At 35.3% G+C, this 19,344-nt stretch overlaps 11 protein-coding genes and 1 non-coding gene across 12 annotated transcripts; 6 read left to right on the top strand and 6 right to left on the bottom strand.

The window, feature by feature from the left end:
* Window positions 1-80: 80 nt before the first annotated feature.
* YIP1 (transporter YIP1) lies at window positions 81-875 on the bottom strand (the record flags this gene model as incomplete). Its single annotated transcript, XM_003687514.1, has 1 exon — window positions 81-875. One exon carries the CDS (start codon window positions 873-875, stop codon window positions 81-83), a length of 795 nt encoding a protein of 264 aa, XP_003687562.1.
* A 1,086-nt stretch (window positions 876-1,961) lies between these two features.
* Window positions 1,962-2,043, bottom strand: TPHA0Jtrna6S. The gene has a single exon. It is a non-coding gene; the product is annotated as a tRNA-Ser (tRNA).
* Window positions 2,044-3,158: 1,115 nt separating this feature from the next.
* On the bottom strand, window positions 3,159-3,656 carry TPHA0J03070 (60S ribosomal protein uL11; the record flags this gene model as incomplete). Its single annotated transcript, XM_003687513.1, has 1 exon — window positions 3,159-3,656. One exon carries the CDS (start codon window positions 3,654-3,656, stop codon window positions 3,159-3,161), a length of 498 nt encoding a protein of 165 aa, XP_003687561.1.
* Window positions 3,657-5,194: 1,538 nt separating this feature from the next.
* On the top strand, window positions 5,195-6,751 carry AFG1 (Afg1p; the record flags this gene model as incomplete). The annotated part of the gene is made up of 1 exon (XM_003687512.1): window positions 5,195-6,751. The coding sequence occupies one exon, from the start codon at window positions 5,195-5,197 to the stop codon at window positions 6,749-6,751; it is 1,557 nt and encodes a 518-aa protein (XP_003687560.1).
* Window positions 6,752-7,178: 427 nt separating this feature from the next.
* On the top strand, window positions 7,179-7,997 carry VMA8 (H(+)-transporting V1 sector ATPase subunit D; the record flags this gene model as incomplete). The annotated part of the gene is made up of 1 exon (XM_003687511.1): window positions 7,179-7,997. One exon carries the CDS (start codon window positions 7,179-7,181, stop codon window positions 7,995-7,997), a length of 819 nt encoding a protein of 272 aa, XP_003687559.1.
* A 482-nt stretch (window positions 7,998-8,479) lies between these two features.
* Window positions 8,480-9,625, top strand: TPHA0J03040 (putative aminopeptidase; the record flags this gene model as incomplete). The annotated part of the gene is made up of 1 exon (XM_003687510.1): window positions 8,480-9,625. The coding sequence occupies one exon, from the start codon at window positions 8,480-8,482 to the stop codon at window positions 9,623-9,625; it is 1,146 nt and encodes a 381-aa protein (XP_003687558.1).
* Window positions 9,626-9,886: 261 nt separating this feature from the next.
* RML2 (mitochondrial 54S ribosomal protein uL2m) lies at window positions 9,887-11,050 on the bottom strand (the record flags this gene model as incomplete). Its single annotated transcript, XM_003687509.1, has 1 exon — window positions 9,887-11,050. One exon carries the CDS (start codon window positions 11,048-11,050, stop codon window positions 9,887-9,889), a length of 1,164 nt encoding a protein of 387 aa, XP_003687557.1.
* Window positions 11,051-12,413: 1,363 nt separating this feature from the next.
* Window positions 12,414-13,640, top strand: ERD1 (Erd1p; the record flags this gene model as incomplete). Its single annotated transcript, XM_003687508.1, has 1 exon — window positions 12,414-13,640. The coding sequence occupies one exon, from the start codon at window positions 12,414-12,416 to the stop codon at window positions 13,638-13,640; it is 1,227 nt and encodes a 408-aa protein (XP_003687556.1).
* Window positions 13,641-13,885: 245 nt separating this feature from the next.
* RRP17 (rRNA-processing protein RRP17) lies at window positions 13,886-14,524 on the bottom strand (the record flags this gene model as incomplete). Its single annotated transcript, XM_003687507.1, has 1 exon — window positions 13,886-14,524. The coding sequence occupies one exon, from the start codon at window positions 14,522-14,524 to the stop codon at window positions 13,886-13,888; it is 639 nt and encodes a 212-aa protein (XP_003687555.1).
* A 598-nt stretch (window positions 14,525-15,122) lies between these two features.
* On the top strand, window positions 15,123-16,043 carry DFM1 (Dfm1p; the record flags this gene model as incomplete). The annotated part of the gene is made up of 1 exon (XM_003687506.1): window positions 15,123-16,043. One exon carries the CDS (start codon window positions 15,123-15,125, stop codon window positions 16,041-16,043), a length of 921 nt encoding a protein of 306 aa, XP_003687554.1.
* Window positions 16,044-16,336: 293 nt separating this feature from the next.
* Window positions 16,337-17,095, top strand: VPS71 (Vps71p; the record flags this gene model as incomplete). The annotated part of the gene is made up of 1 exon (XM_003687505.1): window positions 16,337-17,095. The coding sequence occupies one exon, from the start codon at window positions 16,337-16,339 to the stop codon at window positions 17,093-17,095; it is 759 nt and encodes a 252-aa protein (XP_003687553.1).
* Window positions 17,096-17,206: 111 nt separating this feature from the next.
* Window positions 17,207-18,769, bottom strand: TPHA0J02980 (Siz/PIAS RING finger protein; the record flags this gene model as incomplete). Its single annotated transcript, XM_003687504.1, has 1 exon — window positions 17,207-18,769. The coding sequence occupies one exon, from the start codon at window positions 18,767-18,769 to the stop codon at window positions 17,207-17,209; it is 1,563 nt and encodes a 520-aa protein (XP_003687552.1).
* Window positions 18,770-19,344: the final 575 nt, after the last annotated feature.

Raw genomic sequence — 19,344 nt, 5'->3', positions numbered from 1 at the left:
TGATTGATGAACAGAGAAGAGCATTTAGTAATAAATAATTCTAATATTTATATGTGATGTATATATTTCTATGATTACGCTTACACGAAGATGGCCATTATTGCAAAAACACTGTAAAATATGAATAGCGGATATGCGATCAAAGCTCTAGCATGATGCAGTTGTAACAAGGAATTAAAGAAGCCTGATGAAGACCATGTGCTCCAAAAGACGAATATTATAGCTGCGGTATAACCAAGGGTATTATTTAATGAGATGAAGATCCCGAATGCGGAAAGGAAGCATAAAGGCAGGAAACAATAACCTAAAATAGAGGCAGTATTGAAATATTGTAACTTTGTTTGCACAGATGATTCATTGCTACCCATGAATTTTGACAACAAATGCAATGAGGTTGAACCAAATAGAGCTACCCCATAAATGTAACCAAAATGTACTTTACCGGCTAAAAGTAAGAATAAACCAAACAATAAGAAAAAGATCAAAGGACCAGATAAATCCGAATCGTTTAAAATTTCTTGTGATATGGAATTAGAAGATTTCACTGGTATTAGAACTAGCTTAGTCTTGGTAACGATGTGATCGAAATTGATACCTAATTCTTCTAATAATGGTGGCTCGTGTGGATAGCCCCTTGTAGACAAAGCTTGCAATAAACCTAAAGGTAGAGGGTCAGCCTGAAGCCCTAAACCAGAACCGTTATTACCATCTTGAGGGTTAGCAAATGACATGGAACCTTGTAGGGACTCAAACTGATTAGGAATTTGGTAATTCTGGCTCTGGCTCTGGTATCGATTACCTTGAGCATTGTTATATTGAGTGTTTTGATTATTAAAATTGTTGCTATTGGCGTTATTTTGGTAAATGTAAGACATTGTTGGAAACGTACTTTTTAATCTTATTTATTTCTTATAATTCACAGTTCCGTTTTGACCCAAACTATTTTCTCCAAGTAAATTGAGAAAAAAATTAATGATATCAAAAACTTAACAGATAAGGAACACCAATTATATTGACTTGGCCCTCTAGCATCATAATTGATATTAATTAGTCATTTATTCTATCGCCTATTGAAGTGTCTTGCCTTTATATATTCATTGATAACTAATTGAAACGTCAAATTCCATGTCGTCGGCTTTCGTGTGTAACGATGTTTTTGAAAGATACGCGTTCTAGTCACGTGCTTCTCGATGCACAAGCACGAACGGTGCAAAACGGTTCAGACGTCTGTGTTGGTGATACACTGTCACTTGTGTGTGATTAAAGTCCTCTTTATTAGGTTAGCGTCCCACGTTTTTATTTCAATACCAGTATACATGACGAAATGATACACTCACTGGTCCAGTGTGTGGAGAAACAAGCTTATGTTGGTTAGTTCCAACATCTAAGTTAGTGTCATTAGCCACTTCAGTTGCTCTAGTATAGTCCATCTTCTTTATAGTTAAATAATCGATTAGTCCTTTATTAGTGTATTTAAACTATTCTATATAGAGTTAGAAGCCCTCCTTATATATGAGTTGAACTGACAGTTGAATGAACACGTACACATGTTCATTCATCCTCCTAAGATCTTTAGTGCTGTATTGTACATCTGTGTTTATCGCGTAGCCATTTACATTGTAGTGAGAAATTTTCACCTACCACTTGGAAGATTGTTCTAGACCTTCTTTCCATTAGTAAGTGATCTATTAGTTCTGGACTCAAAGTGTCATAAACACTTAGTTCTGTCACATACACTACAATAATTCTGACACAGTGGGTCGACAGTCTTCACGAAATGAAAGTGACCAATATCTGGAACGGCATGAGGTATTATATGACTAGCTAGCCATTGTTGATTGCCTAGGTTAAACTAAGGTTACTGGAGGAATATTTGACTGTATTATGTTGATGGTGGAAGCGTAACGGTCTGCAAGCATCGAAACATGTAAGAAGTCAAAAAAATGAGAAAAAAGAAAATTCGACAACTGCAGGATTTGAACCTGCGCGGGCAGAGCCCAAAAGATTTCTAATCTTTCGCCTTAACCACTCGGCCAAGTTGCCAGAAGAATTATGAAAGTGATGCAAAGTGCTGTTAGTCTACTATAATGAAAGATAAAAAAATTTATATTTAGTTGTCAGAATTATTGTAGTGTATGTGACAGAAATTCGTGTTGATGACCTTTGAGTTCGGAAACAAATGATCATTCTAACTGTTTAAAAATTGACTATTTTGAAACTATTTTGTTTAAGAAGTTCATATCTGTAAAATAATTCAGAAACTTTTGATGTAATTCTTTATTTTAATGTTTTGCTTTAGAAATATTATTGACGTCTTTACTCCTCTCCCTGCAATTCCTGAAAAGTGGAGTAAACGAACCAATTACTAAATAGTTAAGTTCAACAAATAATATTTGTTACAGGACGTTTAATGAGGAAATTCAGCTTTTAGAGAATCTGCGGTATAATTGTCAATTCTGTTTATTAATCCAGAGTCCTCTCTAAATCAATTAACAAGAGTTGCAATCATCATTTCAGATTACTACATGAACAAGGTAAATATTTACAAAATATGTATGACACTGAAAATGGACCAATATAGCCAAATGAATTTAACTCGAAGTTAACTTCACCATATATAGAAACATAACCGGCGTATCTTGGTGAGTAAGTTGTCAATTGATCTTGTTTGAAATTTAAATTGGAACCTAGTACAGAGAAAAAACTTGACCCCAGAGTGTATTCAAACGACTAAAAGAAAATATAAAATATATTCTCATTCACAAGAAGATAAGGATATCGAAAGTTATTGATAGTAATAGCGGTTTCTAACCATGAAACTGTTCGATATCATAATATTGTTAGTAGAATTCAAAAATGAAAAAAAAATCAACATTTCCAAATACTGTTTCAGCAACAGATTGGCTCGACTCTTTTGTAAAATAACCTTATTAGCTGTGGGTAAATGGAATCATCAATCAATGTTTCAAATCTGTTACGATCTTACGAATACAGGAAAACAGCAAAATAGAATTGTTAAATGATAACGAAAAAATACATTATAGTTCTTTTTTCAAATAAAAACCTAGACTAGAAAATACAGAAAATGTTGAATGAAATTGTAAACATGAAATATAGAAATAAAGGATATTAAATTTTCATTATTAATTTCTAAACCCTTAGTTTTCTGGAATTTCAATTTCACCAGCAGTGATGGCTTCAATAATGTCATGTGGGTTTTTGTAGTCAACACGACAACCAACAGATTGAGCAGTACCTAAGATTTCCTTGGTAACAGAAGCTAAGTTCTTACCGAAAGATTTTTCTCTCATTTGTCTAGCAACTTCGATGATGTCATCTAATTGTAAGTTACCAGAGTGCTTGACGTTCTTTTCCTTCTTTCTGTCTCTTGGTGGTTCCTTTAGAGCGGTGATGACCAAAGAGGAAGCAGATGGAACGACAGAAGCGGTGGCTTGTCTGTTTTGAATCTTCAATTGGACAGTGACCTTGATACCTTTGAAGTCCTTGGTGGCCTTGGCGATATCTTCACCAACCTTCTTTGGGGATAGACCTAATGGACCGATCTTTGGGGCTAAAGCGGCAGAAGCACCGACTTCACCACCGACAGCTCTTAAGTATAAGTATTTAACTTCACTTGGGTCAAACTTTGGAGGCATCTTTTATAATAATATTGTCTTCGGGGTGCTTAAAAAACAGAACCAAAGTAAAAATCTCTAACTGCAACCAATAACTAATCCCAATAAAACTAGCATAAATATACATTTATATATATAACTACTTAATGCTCTACCACCGTATATATGTAAAAAGAGTATTTCATTCATTCATTCATTCATTACCTTGTGATAGTGAAAATTGGTTCTTGCCATCTAACAAGATAGTAGTAACTAATTGTTGAAAAAAATAAATTCATGAAAAAAGCTAAAAATTTAATAATTTGATGTAAATGAACAAATTGGCCAAAGCAGTGCTAAGAAGTTGTTACATTGAAGCTTTACGCCAAGTGAGTATAATCACAATTGAACTGCAGACACAGTGGATGCAACTTAGAGCTATAGGTGGTGGTGATACAAGTGTATGCGATCCTAGTGCCCGATCTTGTGAGCCAGCACTTTGTGCATGCAGCGGACTCCCATAAGTGCATCATCCCCAATCCGCTGCCAACCAAAACGAACATCACAGATACAGATCCGTGAACAGGTTGAATTCGTTAATTACAATTAGATGAGCTTTGTTCATGGTGAATCAAACCACTGGGGGAAATTGTGTTCGTCTGTAGCTCATCGCATGAAACTTTTAAATTTTCCTGTGCGTGGGGGCCGAGCCTGGGCCCGCCCGGGCCCCCAGAAGGAATCTTCTTTGCGACGCCCGGTTTTTCTTGTTGTAACATTTTCCCGGCCGACCGGCGCGGATGTCTGGGTGGGGACAGTCACTTGGAAGTCCGAGTCATGTGACAGATAACTCCATTTGCACACCATACGCATTTGCAAGCACAAGATCCTCACTATATCGCTCTGCATGCACAAGTAAATACGGCCTATGTTGCATCGATGATGTGTCGGTGGGACATGCAGACCACGACGCCAGCGACGTAGAGTTGCACTACCGTCCAACCCTTAGTGCAAAATTCAGTCATCTTCGTTCCCCCAACACCTTGCGCACCTGAAAAACATCAGACACACCTGCAAGACCTCGAAAGCTACTCGAACAGCCCTCACATGGCAAAAATACAGACCTGCTTAATGGAACGCACACACCCTGAATTTGAAGATCTTCCAAGCAACAGTCAGTCAGTCAATCAATTGCTCTTGTGAATAACACCGACATTGGTCCGATCTGTTCCAAGATATCCCGCAAGAACAAATTTAAAAAGTGGTGATTGGTGGTAACAGTCATTCGTTTTGGAGAAACCTACTCGGACCAGGACCCTATGCTCATGACCATGGTCATGGTCCTTCAATCCTCCTGATGAGCAGCGTAAACAAATAATCAAGTATAAGTATATACATGCATATATATATAGACATCGCTTTTAGGAAGGTGCTCGGACTTGAAGGGTTCGTTAACAGCAGACTAACGATCAAGAAGACTTTGTTGAGCCGTAAGCTGTTGGAATTACTGTAAAATTTAGCCTGTCTATTTTCGATATATATATACATATATACTTACAATGGGTTTATGAGAGTACAGAACCATGTCTATGAATTCTGTTAATTTACGTTTATATGTTACACGTAGGCTATCTAAAAGGCTGGCGTGTGCGCCGCCCCGGATTTCTAGATGTACCTTCTCATTGTTACCATTAACAACAACACAGACTCCACAAATTCCTGCTGTGCAAGTCAGATCTCCTTTGGAAGAGTATCAGAGACTAATTAAGTTGAATAAATTGAACGATGATCCATACCAAAGAACAATACTACGTTCTTTGGGTTCTTTACATCAAAAATTAGTGGCATACAACCCAAAGCCTGTGGAAAAACCATCGGTTCTGGATCAAATTGGCTGGAAAGCCAAGCTAAGCAAGCGATTTAACTTTAAAAAGAATTTTAAATTCGAATCGCATGAAGATATTCCTAATGGCATTTATCTTTATGGTGATGTTGGGTGTGGAAAGACTATGCTGATGGATTTATTTTACAGTTGTGTTCCAGCCCAATTATCAAAAAAGAGAATGCATTTCCATCAATTCATGCAGCATGTGCATAAGAGATCGCATGAGATAGTAAAAGAATTGAATTTGGATGTCCTGGGTGCGGAAAAAGGTATAGATATCGATCCAATTCCCTTTTTAGCAGCCGAAATTGCTCAAGAGGATAGAGTGTTATGTTTCGATGAGTTTCAAGTTACTGATGTAGCCGATGCAATGCTGTTAAGAAGACTGTTGACGTTGTTGTTGTCAAACGAGTATGGTGTCATTTTATTCACCACTTCAAATAGAGTTCCAGATGACTTGTATATAAATGGTGTTCAAAGAGAAAGTTTCCTCCCTTGTATAGAGTTGATTAAAAAAAAGACAGAGGTCATTTTCTTAAATTCGCCGACCGATTACAGAAAAATCCCAAGACCTATGTCATCTGTTTATTATTTCCCTCATCCTGGTTTGAAATATCGTTCACCAGAATGTTTGCTTCAAAGAGAAAGTCATGTCAATGCATGGTACAAATATTTTGCACAAGATCATCATGATGAACACGAAACACTAGAAACAGAAGTGAGACCTGAAATCGTGCATAATCGTAAATTAACTACATGGGGGAGAGAAATCATCATCCCAAAGGGAACCGTCAACAGAGTTGCCCAGTTCACTTTTAAACAATTATGTGGAGCACCACTATCGGCTGGTGATTACCTAACACTTGCCCATACTTACAAGGCATTCATAGTGACTGATATACCGTACCTATCGATATTTGTCCGTGATGAAATCAGAAGGTTCATCATATTTCTCGACGCTGTATACGATGAAGGTGGTAAACTAGCCACAACGAGCGCTGCCCAATTCCCGTCATTATTCGTACAACCAAATGATATTTTAAACGATTACGAATTAAAACCAAAAGAAGAACGTTCAGTCGAAAACAATGATTTAGACGAAATAAATTCATTAAAATTCGCATCAGAACATGGTTTCTCAAAAGAAGTTGCCAAAAGCTCCCAAATATTTGCATTAGATGAAGAAAAGTTTGCTTTTGCTAGAGCTCTGAGTAGATTGTCTCAAATGAGCTCCACCGGTTGGGTCAATAAGTAAAACTGATAAATCAATAATTTAAGTAATAACTACTACATCATATATTCTAATCTTGTCCTCTTCTCGAATATAAACTGTTTACTGTCATCGACTATTTACAGTCATCTTGATCACTACCTTCCCGGAGAGACCGTTACCCGCCCGGCTGCTTTCCTTTTGGCTGCAATTTCCATCAGTTAACGATGTTTAACCACTATAAAGATAATAAGATACCTAATTATAAGTTAGATATAAAGATAATTTTGAATGAGGTTTTGTAAGTATATATTGAGCAGACAGTTGATATATAGTCATTGCATGCTCAATTGGTATTAAGAGTATTTTTTGTAAGCGATTTTTCTCTTTTTACAACCAATTTTGAGCTATTGAGCGCCGTACCATTCCAAGGCAAAGGAAAAAAGAATATAGTTGTTAAAAGTGTTGCAATATGTCTGCTACAAGGGAGCAAGTTTTTCCAACCCGTATGATTCTTGGTGTTATGAAAACCAAGTTGAAAGGTGCAAACCAGGGTCATTCGTTGCTGAAACGTAAATCCGAAGCTTTAACTAAACGTTTCCGTGATATCACAAAGAGAATTGATGAAGCTAAACAAAAGATGGGTCGTGTGATGCAAACTGCTGCCTTCTCTCTAGCTGAAGTTTCATATGCTACCGGTGAAAATATAGGTTATCAAGTTCAAGAGTCTGTATCGAAGGCTAGATTTAGAGTTAAGGCTCGTCAGGAGAATGTCAGTGGTGTTTACTTGCCTCAATTTGAGTCATATATCGACAGTAATATTAACGATTTTAAATTGACTGGTTTAGGACGTGGTGGTCAACAGGTACAACATGCAAAGGAAATTTACTCAAAGGCAGTAGAGACTCTAGTGGAATTAGCTTCATTACAAACTGCTTTCATCATTTTGGATGAAGTGATCAAAGTCACCAATAGAAGAGTCAACGCTATCGAACATGTTATTATACCACGTACTGAAAACACTATTGCATACATTAACAGTGAATTAGATGAATTAGACAGAGAGGAATTTTATAGACTAAAGAAAGTTCAGGAAACTAAACAAAAGGAAACTGCAAGAGTGGATGCAGAAGTGAGAGCAAAAGCACAGGCTGCTGCAGAATTGCAAGCAAGCCAATCTGGTAAGAGTTTAGATAAAGTCATTGCCGAAAATAAAATTACAGAAGCCAAAGAAGAAAGCAACAGTAACGAAAACCTGGTGGCTAATCAAGAAGATGACGTTATTTTCTGATCTGTTCCAATGTACATTTTTACACAACTTATAATTTAATTTTATTTCCCATTAAATAGATACATAAAACGAAAGTAGTCTCGATTGAATTGAATATTTGAATATCTAAAAAGATAATAAACCGTCGATAAGAAACCATTATCCATAAATTATAGCTATGTCGTTACGTGACCTATCTCATTTTTCAATGTTCAGTAGTGACCGATGACGCACCTTAAGGAACATTCATTTCAGAGAAACACATATTTAGGGAGTGATATCAAATGCATAATCTTTTGATATTTGATATGCACATTTATTATTTAAGAAACAGATGATTTAAATAAATATTGATAAACGATTTATTATTAATGTAGAAGCTATTTTTTCTCACACGGAATTACGTCTACGTATAAGAATAAACTAGATTGAATTTATAACTTTTAGAGCTTTCTTTCTCTTTTGATAAAGTCCTACTCGTTTCAAAAAACAGCAAATACACAATGAAATTGTTATCAGCCATTACTGCAGGTCTCGCTGTTCTCGACTATGCTACCAGTTACCCATTTGAATCATATTTTGGGTCAACTAGAGTCATTCAGCTCTCTAAAGATACTGTGCGTACTGTATCTGAAGATGAAAAGTTATCGTTCATGAGAAAAGGTATCAAATTTATGGATATCACTAATAATTTTTTACATCTAAAGAATAATGAAAACCTTGAAGATGCTGTGCCTCGTTACAATTATCCATCAAAAACATTAAGAGAAGAGTTAGTCAATACCATTATTGAAAATATTGATAAATCTTCAATGGAAGTAAATCTAGCAAAATTCACAAGCTTTTACACTCGTTATTATAAATCCGAAACAGGTTATCAGTCTGCACAATGGTTAGAACACAATTTACTAAACATTACAAGCGGTGTCAGTGCTGATTTTGTATCTGTTGAAAGGGTCATTCACCCCGAATGGAAACAGTACTCCATTATTGTTAAAGTTCTTGGTTCTGAAACCCCAGAGAATATTGTTGTGATGGGATCTCACCAAGATTCAATCAATCTAATCTTACCAAGTGTTTTAGCTGCCCCAGGTGCCGATGACAATGGCTCTGGTACTGTTACAAATCTGGAAGCTCTACGTCTCTATGTTGAACATTATTTGAAAAAAGGCAATAGACCAAAGAACACCATTGAATTCCATTTTTACTCTGCTGAAGAAGGTGGATTATTAGGATCATTAGATGTATTTAGTAGATATGCTTCAGAACATAAGAGAGTTGTTGCAATGTTGCAACAAGATATGACTGGCTATGTTCAGGATCCTGAAAACGAACATGTTGGTGTTATTACGGATTATGTTAACAGTGAGTTAACTGATTTTATAAAAGTCATAGTTAATTCATATTTAAGCATTCCATATGTGGAGACTAAATGTGGTTACGCTTGTAGTGATCATGGCAGTGCTACCAGAAATGGTTACCCATCTGCTTTTGTCATCGAAAGCGATTTCAAGAAAACAAATAAATATATCCATAGTACCATGGATACTTTGGACCGTTTAAGTTTTGACCACATGGCTGAACATACTAAGATTGTAATTGGATCTATCATCGAATTAGGTGATTGGTCTTTCTTAGAATTGAAATAATTCCTACATCAAAATCCAATGAATCCACTTTCAACGTTGGGCATTCTATTTAATCTCGAAAAGTATTTATAATTTTTTTAACTGGACTAACAATTTTTCGTATTCAAATACACATTATGTACAGGTATATATATTATGAGTGAATCTAAATGTTTTTTTAAAAATCGTAACCTACATGGGAATGAATAAAAGTTGAAACTTCAGTTTTCAGAGAATATATGCTCTGTTTAAATTGATAGTAATACAATCAATTTAAATTACTTATTGCAATCTTGCAGCTTTACCTCTTGGTCTATCCTTGACCTTCATTCTATTTTGATTCTTTCCTCTTCTGGTCTTGTAACCCTTTGCTAATTGGCCCCATGGTGACATCGATAATTTATTAGACTTGGATTTACCACGACCACCACCGTGTGGATGGTCACATTTATTCATAGCGACACCTCTTACGTGTGGTCTTCTACCTAACCATCTTGATCTACCAGCTTTACCTAGAGAAGCGTTTTGGTGGTCAACATTAGAAACAATGCCCATAGTAGCGCATGCATCTATTGATACATAACGTTGTTCACCACTTTGTAAACGAACGATTGCTTTCTTCTTCTCAGGTAATTTAGATATAATACGAGCATAGGAACCAGCAGCACGACAGAATTTAGCTGGGCCTACAGGTGTTAGACCAACATTGTGAACGACACTACCAATTGGGATCATTGAAATAGGTAAACAATTACCTCTTTGCGCAGTTCTGACACTGACAATAGCTGGATCAATTTTACCGCCCATTTCTTCTAATAAGTATTTTGGAATACCTTTTCTGTACGATTCGACAATATCACCCTCTCTTAGGCCATCGCATGCCACAATATAAGACAAATTACCTGTTTCGTTATGCTTTAAAAGTGCGATATGAGCAGTTCTACCTGGATCATATTCTATTCTTTGTACAGTTTGTTGGCCTTCCAGCAATCTAGAGAAGTCCAACAGTCTAAGACGTCTCTTATGACCACCACCTCTACTCCTGACAGTGATTTTACCGGTGCTATTTCTACCACCTGTGCCTCTCTTAGCCACGGTTAAACTCTTAACCGGTCTTCCTTTGAACAAATAAGGATATACGGGGCGTCTCCACCACCTCAAACCAGGCGAAATAGGTTTTGGTTTCCTCATTACCGTGATTTCCTTTGCCAATTTTCTACGTCTCTTTATGACTTCGTCTTGTTTCTCTAAAGCAACCAAATCCGTCTGATTCGGAACAATCTTCAACATTTGTGGAGTGATCGTCATTTCAGCAGCGACAGCAGCGGTCGAATCAACCGGTTTCATAGCGGTCGGTCTCGCATAGAACCTTGTGAAAATACTACCAGACTTAAAATTAGCACACAGGGGAACCCTCAAAGTCCTCAAACTATTCGACAACATCATCTCTCACAAAACAAAATAACCTAATAAACCAGTTCTCAGTCGGTCGAACCAATTGCAAACGAGGGCAAAATAAAAGGCAAACAAACAAATTCAACCAAAGACAATCGACTTTCAACAACTTTTATCCAGTTTGACTTGAACCTAAGAGCTCTACTCTTGAGACAGTTCAGAACTTATCTGTTCATCAATTGGATGTTTGACAGTTCAGTTTGCCCTTGTTTTAAATACTTCAATTTGTCAAACCATCCAGTGGCCGGGCAACTTGAAAAAATTTCAAAATTGAAAGTTTTGTTGCGACATCAAAACTGATAAGTATATAAACAGCTATAAATTTACATTCATTTGACATGTTTCTTTCCTTCTCTTTACACTTTATTATGTATGTATATTTTTTACTTATTGTCTACTCGGTCAATACGCAGGAGTACGGCAGAGCAATGGGAAGAACGTATGTTCTGTGTCTATTGCTTTGGAGGCCGATATATTTCTTTTGTTCTGTGTCTCGTTTTTGAATGGGAGACAGGTTGCAGAGATCAGGAGATCTCGTTGAAGTATACTTACGATGATGGAAGAATGAGGACGGATGTGGGTTTGTTTCAAAACAATTTTCTTTTTCCATTGATGCATTTATTGTGATGACAAGTTGTCGCCCCAGGCGGATCTATTCAGTGTATATTATTTCTATTTAAGTATAAAATAATGTGCAGTCGGAAATGACAGAAATATAACAACAAGCCAAACACTGAAAATTCTGATATATTTACATCTCTGAAGAAAATTATTTTGGTTCCACACCCAATTCTTCCAAATATTTTATTGAAAAAAGTAGCTATTTGTACACAACTGCATCATCAACATGAGTATACTCAAGCGATAAAGGTATTTGTACGGTGTATACGATTGTTAACCGTTCTTGTCCTATGTTATAAGATGATGATTAATATTTCATGCTAATCATGAACATTTGTAATGATTAAACTTTTTATATTATCTGATTATAATATAATCATACGTCATGTACGTTCGCAACTGACATGTAAATATATCCATTCTTTCCTCTCTACTTTTATTTAATTTAGTAACACTTTGTAGTTTATGTTTGCATAATCAAGTGGAATGCTGTAGATGGCGTTTACGATTCTCTTATTCACATTTGCTAACTGTATGCGTGGCTTCATTGCTCATCGCACTGGTTTTTGTTTACATCGCTTATCCGGGCATTAAGAACAGGTTCCAGAAACTAGGTTTATAAAACTGTCGATACATTATAGCGAATGTGTCTTGTTGAAAACATGAAGTATATGCAAACAAGTATCAAGGTTGTAAGCATCCAGTGGTAGACTATTATCGAAAAAGAAAAAGCATGGACGTCCACGAGGCTTTCCATTTGGATAACTTGTCACTTCCTGTTCCTCAAAGAATCAATCTATTACTGTTGCTAGGTTGCTGGTTTTGGTATTTAATCATAAAATTGTACATTAAAAATGATATAGATATAGTGAAATTAATTGCCCTCGATAAATCAGCCTCTAAGGAAGAAGATGGTGACAATACCTTCAACACGAACAACAATGCAAATAATTTATCGACTTTGAAACTTTCTAAGATTGTTTACAATTTTAATGTTAAATTAACGAAAATAATCCTACCAATGCATATAATCACTTGTACATTTTGGTTTTTCAGACAGAATTATGCTGATGTATTATTTTCCCAGCCAATAGATTCTCCAGATAGCAGGAATGATCCTTTTTTTCTTTTTGCAATGGCTCAAAGAATTTGTGAAATTATAATCAAAACTTCAAAAATATATCCATTATTGCAAGCTCTTTTTATTGTCTACTATATCCTTAGAAACTGTAGCATTATTAGGTACTGCTGTTCGAGACTAATATTTATTGAATCAAGGCCAAGGAATTTAAGAACCACATACATCCTTATTTCAGATACATTGACATCGTATGCCAAACCATTGATAGATTTTACTATTTATAATTCGATTTTGATTACTGGTGAAATAAAATTACGTCATTTAGATTTATTGGTGGCATGTATACCTATTTTCATCAGAATCTTCCAATGTATTAGAGAATTTATCAATTCGAATGGTATGGATAAAAATCATCTATATAATTCAATGAAATATGCTTCCGGTCTACCTGTACTATTCTGTATGTGGATCTCAAGAGCCTACCCTGAATACCATGAGACTTACCAAATAAACGTATTCCACAAAGTTTTCATGTTAATAAACTCCACATTCTCATTTTATTGGGATATTAGAAAAGATTGGTCCATCACTTCCCTTTATAATATTAGAAGCTCTAGTGTTGCCAACACTAAGGCAGATCCAAAGGCCAACAAAAGAGTCAATTTTCCAGTTAAGTATTATTATTACACCATTTTCTATGATTTAATAATCAGATATTGGTGGTGCTGGATCTTCTTTGGTCAAATATTAGGATTCGAGTTGACCGACTCAATGATTTTTGACGGTGAAACTCAGTACTTAGAAATTGCAAGAAGAGCACTCTGGGCTATCTTCAGATTAGAGAGCGATCATATTAGTAGCATGACATCCATCAAATAGGCAGCCTATCTGTCAATAGAAAAGGTGACTATTGATCTTCATGTATTATAGTTACACACATGCATTCGATTTCTGTATTATTTTTAAATATTTTTTATATGGACATATCGTATAAACATATCGAGATTATATTTATATATGCAAACAACCCTTCCTAGGTGCTTATTTTCTACGTTTGTTAGCGTTTGCCTTAAATTGGTTAACCTTTCTTTCTGTTTTTGTCAAATATCTAAACTTCTTCTTCTTTACTTTTGGTTTTTATTTACCTTGCCTTCATCTTTATCGACCATTCCTACAAACTTAGCATATTTCTTAGCTCTAGTTATACTTTCATCTAGAATTTCAGAGGACTTCTCTAATTTGACGTTGTTTAATTTTGCAAGGTATTCGAAGTTATCATTTGGTTCAAGCGCTTCAAGCTCAACTGTAGTATCATCTGTATATACCGCTGTTTCCAAGACGTTCTTTTTCAAAATAGGTTTCACGCTTTCACTATCGTTCGATTCAGATTCTTTCTCTTCGTCTGATTTAAAGCCTTCCCATTCATGGTCATAATTTATCTTTTCACCTTCATTTCCTCCCTCATCATCGGAACCCAGTTGCAAGTTCATTGTTCTCTTAAAATCCAACATCTGTTGCTCCATCATTTGTTTTCTCTCGTCACGAACCTTTTTCCTCTCATCAATCTTTGCTAATCTATCTCTTTCCTTATTGTACTCTTGAGCTTTCTTCTGTCTTTGAACTTTACGTTTATGGAAACCTGTTAGGTAATCCAGTCTGGAATCCTTGTCGAACGTGACCTCATCAGCACCAAACTTCCTATGTTGCTTACTGACATACTTCTGACCTTGCGTCAGTATCTGTCTATTGGAACGTACTGCCATTATTTCCTTGATAATGTCTTCAGCAGATTTTGAACTCTTGTAAAACCCACTCTATCTATTTAACCTGCAAAGCAACAAACACAGTCCAAATTCTCAAATACAAAACAGTCATTCATCCAAACTATACACTTTAACTATCAATCACACACGAGACCCAATATCCTGGCTCTTCCCATCAGCTTTGCTTACAACCTCATCTCATCTCATCCCATTTCCAGATGAGATGAGATGAGATGATCTTTAGAGTGAAAATTTTTTAACCTTTTTCACAAAACATGTTAGCGCCTGTGAAGGGCCACATGGCGCTAACATACCTGCATAAACTTCAAACTAGAAGTTGACAGGTTAACATTAATCATAAGAATTATAGTTTTAAAAGACACTTAATTGATTGATGAGAATGTTATTAACTTCGTTATTGAATAGGTTTCTTATGCATATGGGTGGAATTGTATTGTCACTAGTAAATTCTTGCGGCTGCTGAGGATTTTAAGGGACGTTCTCAAGGTTTTTGCAGGTTAAATTTGAGTTACAAAGCTAGACTCATTTCAGGTTTTTAAGGGTTTCAAGATTTTTATTTTCATTCAAAGGGACTAAGATGAATACTAGTGGTTCATCAGTTTCCGCACATAACTGGTTTCAAAGTATTCCACCTATCACAAGGATTATACTAAGTTCGATTGTCACGTTGATGGCGTTATGGAAATTTTCTATTATTGATTTGAGTAGATTTGTGTTTTCATGGCATCTTTCTGTGAAACGTTTTCAATTTTGGAGAATATTTACTTCATCGATTATTATCATTCCAGGAGGTGCTGCTCAAGCTTTGGCAACGATCTTGGACTTCTACAATCTGTATTCAAGATCTCTACATCTAGAGACCGTCCATTTCAGGAACAATAAAGCTAATTATGCGTACTATATCATGTGCTGTATGGTTATAGTCTCCCTTTTGACTTCTGCGTATTTCCAAATCTCCGAAAGAGAATTTATTTTGAAAAGTGCATTTTCGTCATGTATTGGTTATACTTGGGCTATGGATCATAAAGATTCTCAAATTCTATATTTCGGTTTCATCCCAATTAAGGGTAAATACTATCCAGTTCTAGAAATCATCATGTCATTCGTATTCAACGGTGGCGACGACTCTTTCCAACTGTGTGTCATCGGTGTGCTAACAGGATATATCTACGAATGTCTAGATACCAAGAGTTTTGGTAGAATACTTTGGTGGTTAACAAACAAGAACCCAAATTACTACCCATTTGGGTACTTCAAGCCACCTGTGTGGTTTGTCACTTTAATTTCTATCATAGACGGCACAAGAATCACAAAGTTTGGTGGAAGAGGTGAAAGACTGGGCAATTCTAACAGAAATGCAAAGACTTCTACAATAAGAAGTAGTAAAAGCAATGAAAAATCAACAGCTGAGAAGAAAGAATCTGCTGCAAGTAGATTTGCCACTTTCACCACAGAAAGGAAGAATTTCCCAGGTAAAGGCCAGAAACTGGGAAAATAGTTAATTGCCCATTCATACAATATATAAAAGATGTATTTACCTACTTCTTATATCAATAACTTATAAATAGAATATAACATTTCTAAACAGATAGTTATTATTTTCAGTGAACTACGCTGTAACAAGAATACGTTAATTTTAATTTCGCGATGGAATTTTTCCAACTTAAAATAGTTGATAAAACCATTTATTAGAAAGAAAAAGGTTTAATGAAATATATTGTTCAGACTACTGTGTAATGAATGGCTTGAACACATCACAATCAAACAGAGGTACTTTCAGCTAATCACAAAATGCCATCGAAGCTTGTGGAGGAAATTAACCCCAGAACGTACAATCCAAACGTATATTTCACATCCTTAAATGGAACCAAAGGTAGACAAGGTGTATCGAAGAATATAAAGTCTACCACTATATCTTCAAGGAACAGTAAACGTGTTAACTATTCGCTAGCTGATATGGAGGCTAAATTGTACACTAGTAATGCAGATGAAGTCACCGAAGACTCAACAAACCATAGAGATAAAAAAAACTCCAGTAATCAATCTTTACCAGATAAGTTTTCTCCAGCTGATATAATTCAATCTAGGAAGAGGTTTATGGAACTTGATACAGAAAATAAAAATGACCAGTACGAGGTTCCTGGGTTACTCTCTACAATATTCAATATCAACAGAGACAAAATAGATTCATCAGGTTCAAATACTCGTGGTAAAAACAAATTTGACGTCCCCAAAAACTTAAAACTTTCATATAAATCAACTAAACCACCTGCAACTCAGAAAAAACCTTCACATAGACTTACAGCATTAAAAAGGATATTATCGAGTAAAAGAACTCTGCAAAGTTATGTCGAAGCTTTAGATAATGTAAACAGACATATTATATTCAGTAATGTTTACAATAAAAAATACTTTAAAGTGTTACCATTCATTACCATATGTTCCATTTGTGGTGGAACAGATGATCTATCAGGATGTATCAATTGTGGTGAGAAAATCTGTTCCGTCAGTTGTTTCAAGTTGCACAATGATACAAGATGCACTATGTAATTTAAATATTAATACCATGTCTCACATAGCATTGCATAACATAACATATTTACATAAATAGTAAATATAGTCCCAGCATTTGTCAAAATATAATTTATTTTTAAGGCTTATTTATTCTTGTATATATGCATTTAATGATACAGATCCACGATCTCTTTGTAATCTGAGTCCCAACTGGGGCGTTCGTTTTGTAATAATAGTGTCTTGAACATTGTCAGCTGTATTCACAACTTTTTCTATGGCGTGATCATCTTCATTTGTAAAGCTTTCGGTAGAAAATTCAAAAGATCCAAAGCTTTCAGATGTTTGAATTAAAGAATCATTATTAATTTCTTCAAAATTTGAAAATTGTGTTTCATTTTTCAATGGTGGAGTTCCTAATATATTACGTATTTTCTTTAATTTTTGATGAGAGTTGTTGATAAGCGGTTCTGAACTTACGATTTTAGTTGATTTAATGATTGGATTCAAAACAACCGAGTCTCGTGTAGCATCGTCATCTAATGATAGGAATATGCTGTTGTCCATATCGTACGAATCATCATCCACTTGTTGAATTTCTTCTACCATAGATATGTTTTCACTTCCATTATCTGGTGCAGATATTACAACTAATTGACTGTTATCGTCACTTATCTGTTCTCTGTTTTTGGATTGTTTTGAGTCAATGGCATTGACAATAATGATAGAATTATCCCCGTCACTAAAACTATCATCTGACTGACTTTCTGCAAGGAGCTCTTCCCATGAACCATCTGAGGACACGGCTATTTTTTCAGTGGACTCTTCTGAATCCTCTAGTAATTCAATTAAAAATTCTGATATGACTAAATCTTCAATAGTGCATTTAACTTTGCAAATGGGGCATTCCCAAGTTGGGATTTGCTGCTGTGAGGTTAAAAACCAGAACACATCGAAACATTCTATATGATTGCAATATTTGGATACTACTGGATATTTCAGTTTCGAAAAAGATATTGGACACAATAATGATATTACAAAGGAAGATGAGATAATATCTACGTTCCCATCTTTAAGTTTTGCTACGCTACTTGATAAAGGGAGCAGTTCATTTTCTTCTAAAATTTTTGACAATAATTGGTTAACTGAGTAAACTTTAACAATGGAACAATATGTTACATATTTTTTTATTACCTTACCGTGGTCGAACGACACAGTAATGTCTTTAGAATAGCCATTTTGAATAGATTGTGTTATATCCACGGGATGAATTGTTCCTTTCCTTTTCTTTAAACCTACCAGATTTTCAGTTATTAAATTATTATTAACTGTTAACTTTAATGGAGTTGGAAATTTTAATTCAATTGATTGATCTACTTGTGGATCATTAGAATCCAATTCACCACAATATAAACATAATCTATGTGATTCATCATTTTTTAATAGTTCCAATTCGGAATTTCCGATAGTAAATTTAACAGAATCTATAAGTTTTCCACCACATGGATTTATTAACAGTATCGAATCTTGAATGACACTTAACTGTTTATAAAATGGAGAATCATTAAATTTAATCTTTGTCAAATGGTCATCAGTACTTACATTTTCATCTAACTTTATATCATTGAATCGAGTAACGATAGCAATAGACACTTCTTCATCCTGGGAGTTGCTAGACGACGATAAGCTAATCAAATCTAAACTCTCATTCATTAAGATATTCTCATTTATACTGAATGACTTCCAAAGGTAATAAATTTCCAATTGGAGGTAAATTTAGAATACCGGAATGCGACTATATTTTTGTATTAGACAGAATATACGAATTATTGAATGGTGAACTGATAATACTTGTTTGTAAGAACTTATAAACAGATAAGCTACTCGGATTATTCATGATATTTTGATGTGTTTACCATATCGAAATATGAGATCAATCATGCAGTTACCCGCCCACCACAAATGACTTGTTCCGTCAGACCCTTTGGCGGTCGCGTCAAAAACCAAGTTCTCAAGACTTAGCGACAATACATGCACTATTATGGCCCTAATCGTAGCTATATACCCACCTTAAACCTTCAGCAGACCTCACAAAAGTAGACAGACGTTGTCAATTGACTCGTAACAGAACAACACCCATCATTTGCAAGGGCTCCCAGCAAAGGGAGGAAAATCGCAAATCGAATGGAGAGAATAAATGGAGAATTTGCATCCCTTTTATACCTTTTAAAAACAACTACTTCAAGTTAAACTGATAATTGTTTTTGTGTCACTCCGCCCCCCCCCCT

This window comes from Tetrapisispora phaffii, chromosome 10, assembly GCF_000236905.1.
Source record: "Tetrapisispora phaffii CBS 4417 chromosome 10, complete genome".
Lineage (NCBI taxonomy): Eukaryota > Fungi > Ascomycota > Saccharomycetes > Saccharomycetales > Saccharomycetaceae > Tetrapisispora > Tetrapisispora phaffii.
Note: the sequence above shows the minus strand (reverse complement) of the source record. Positions and strands in the feature narration are given on the sequence as shown.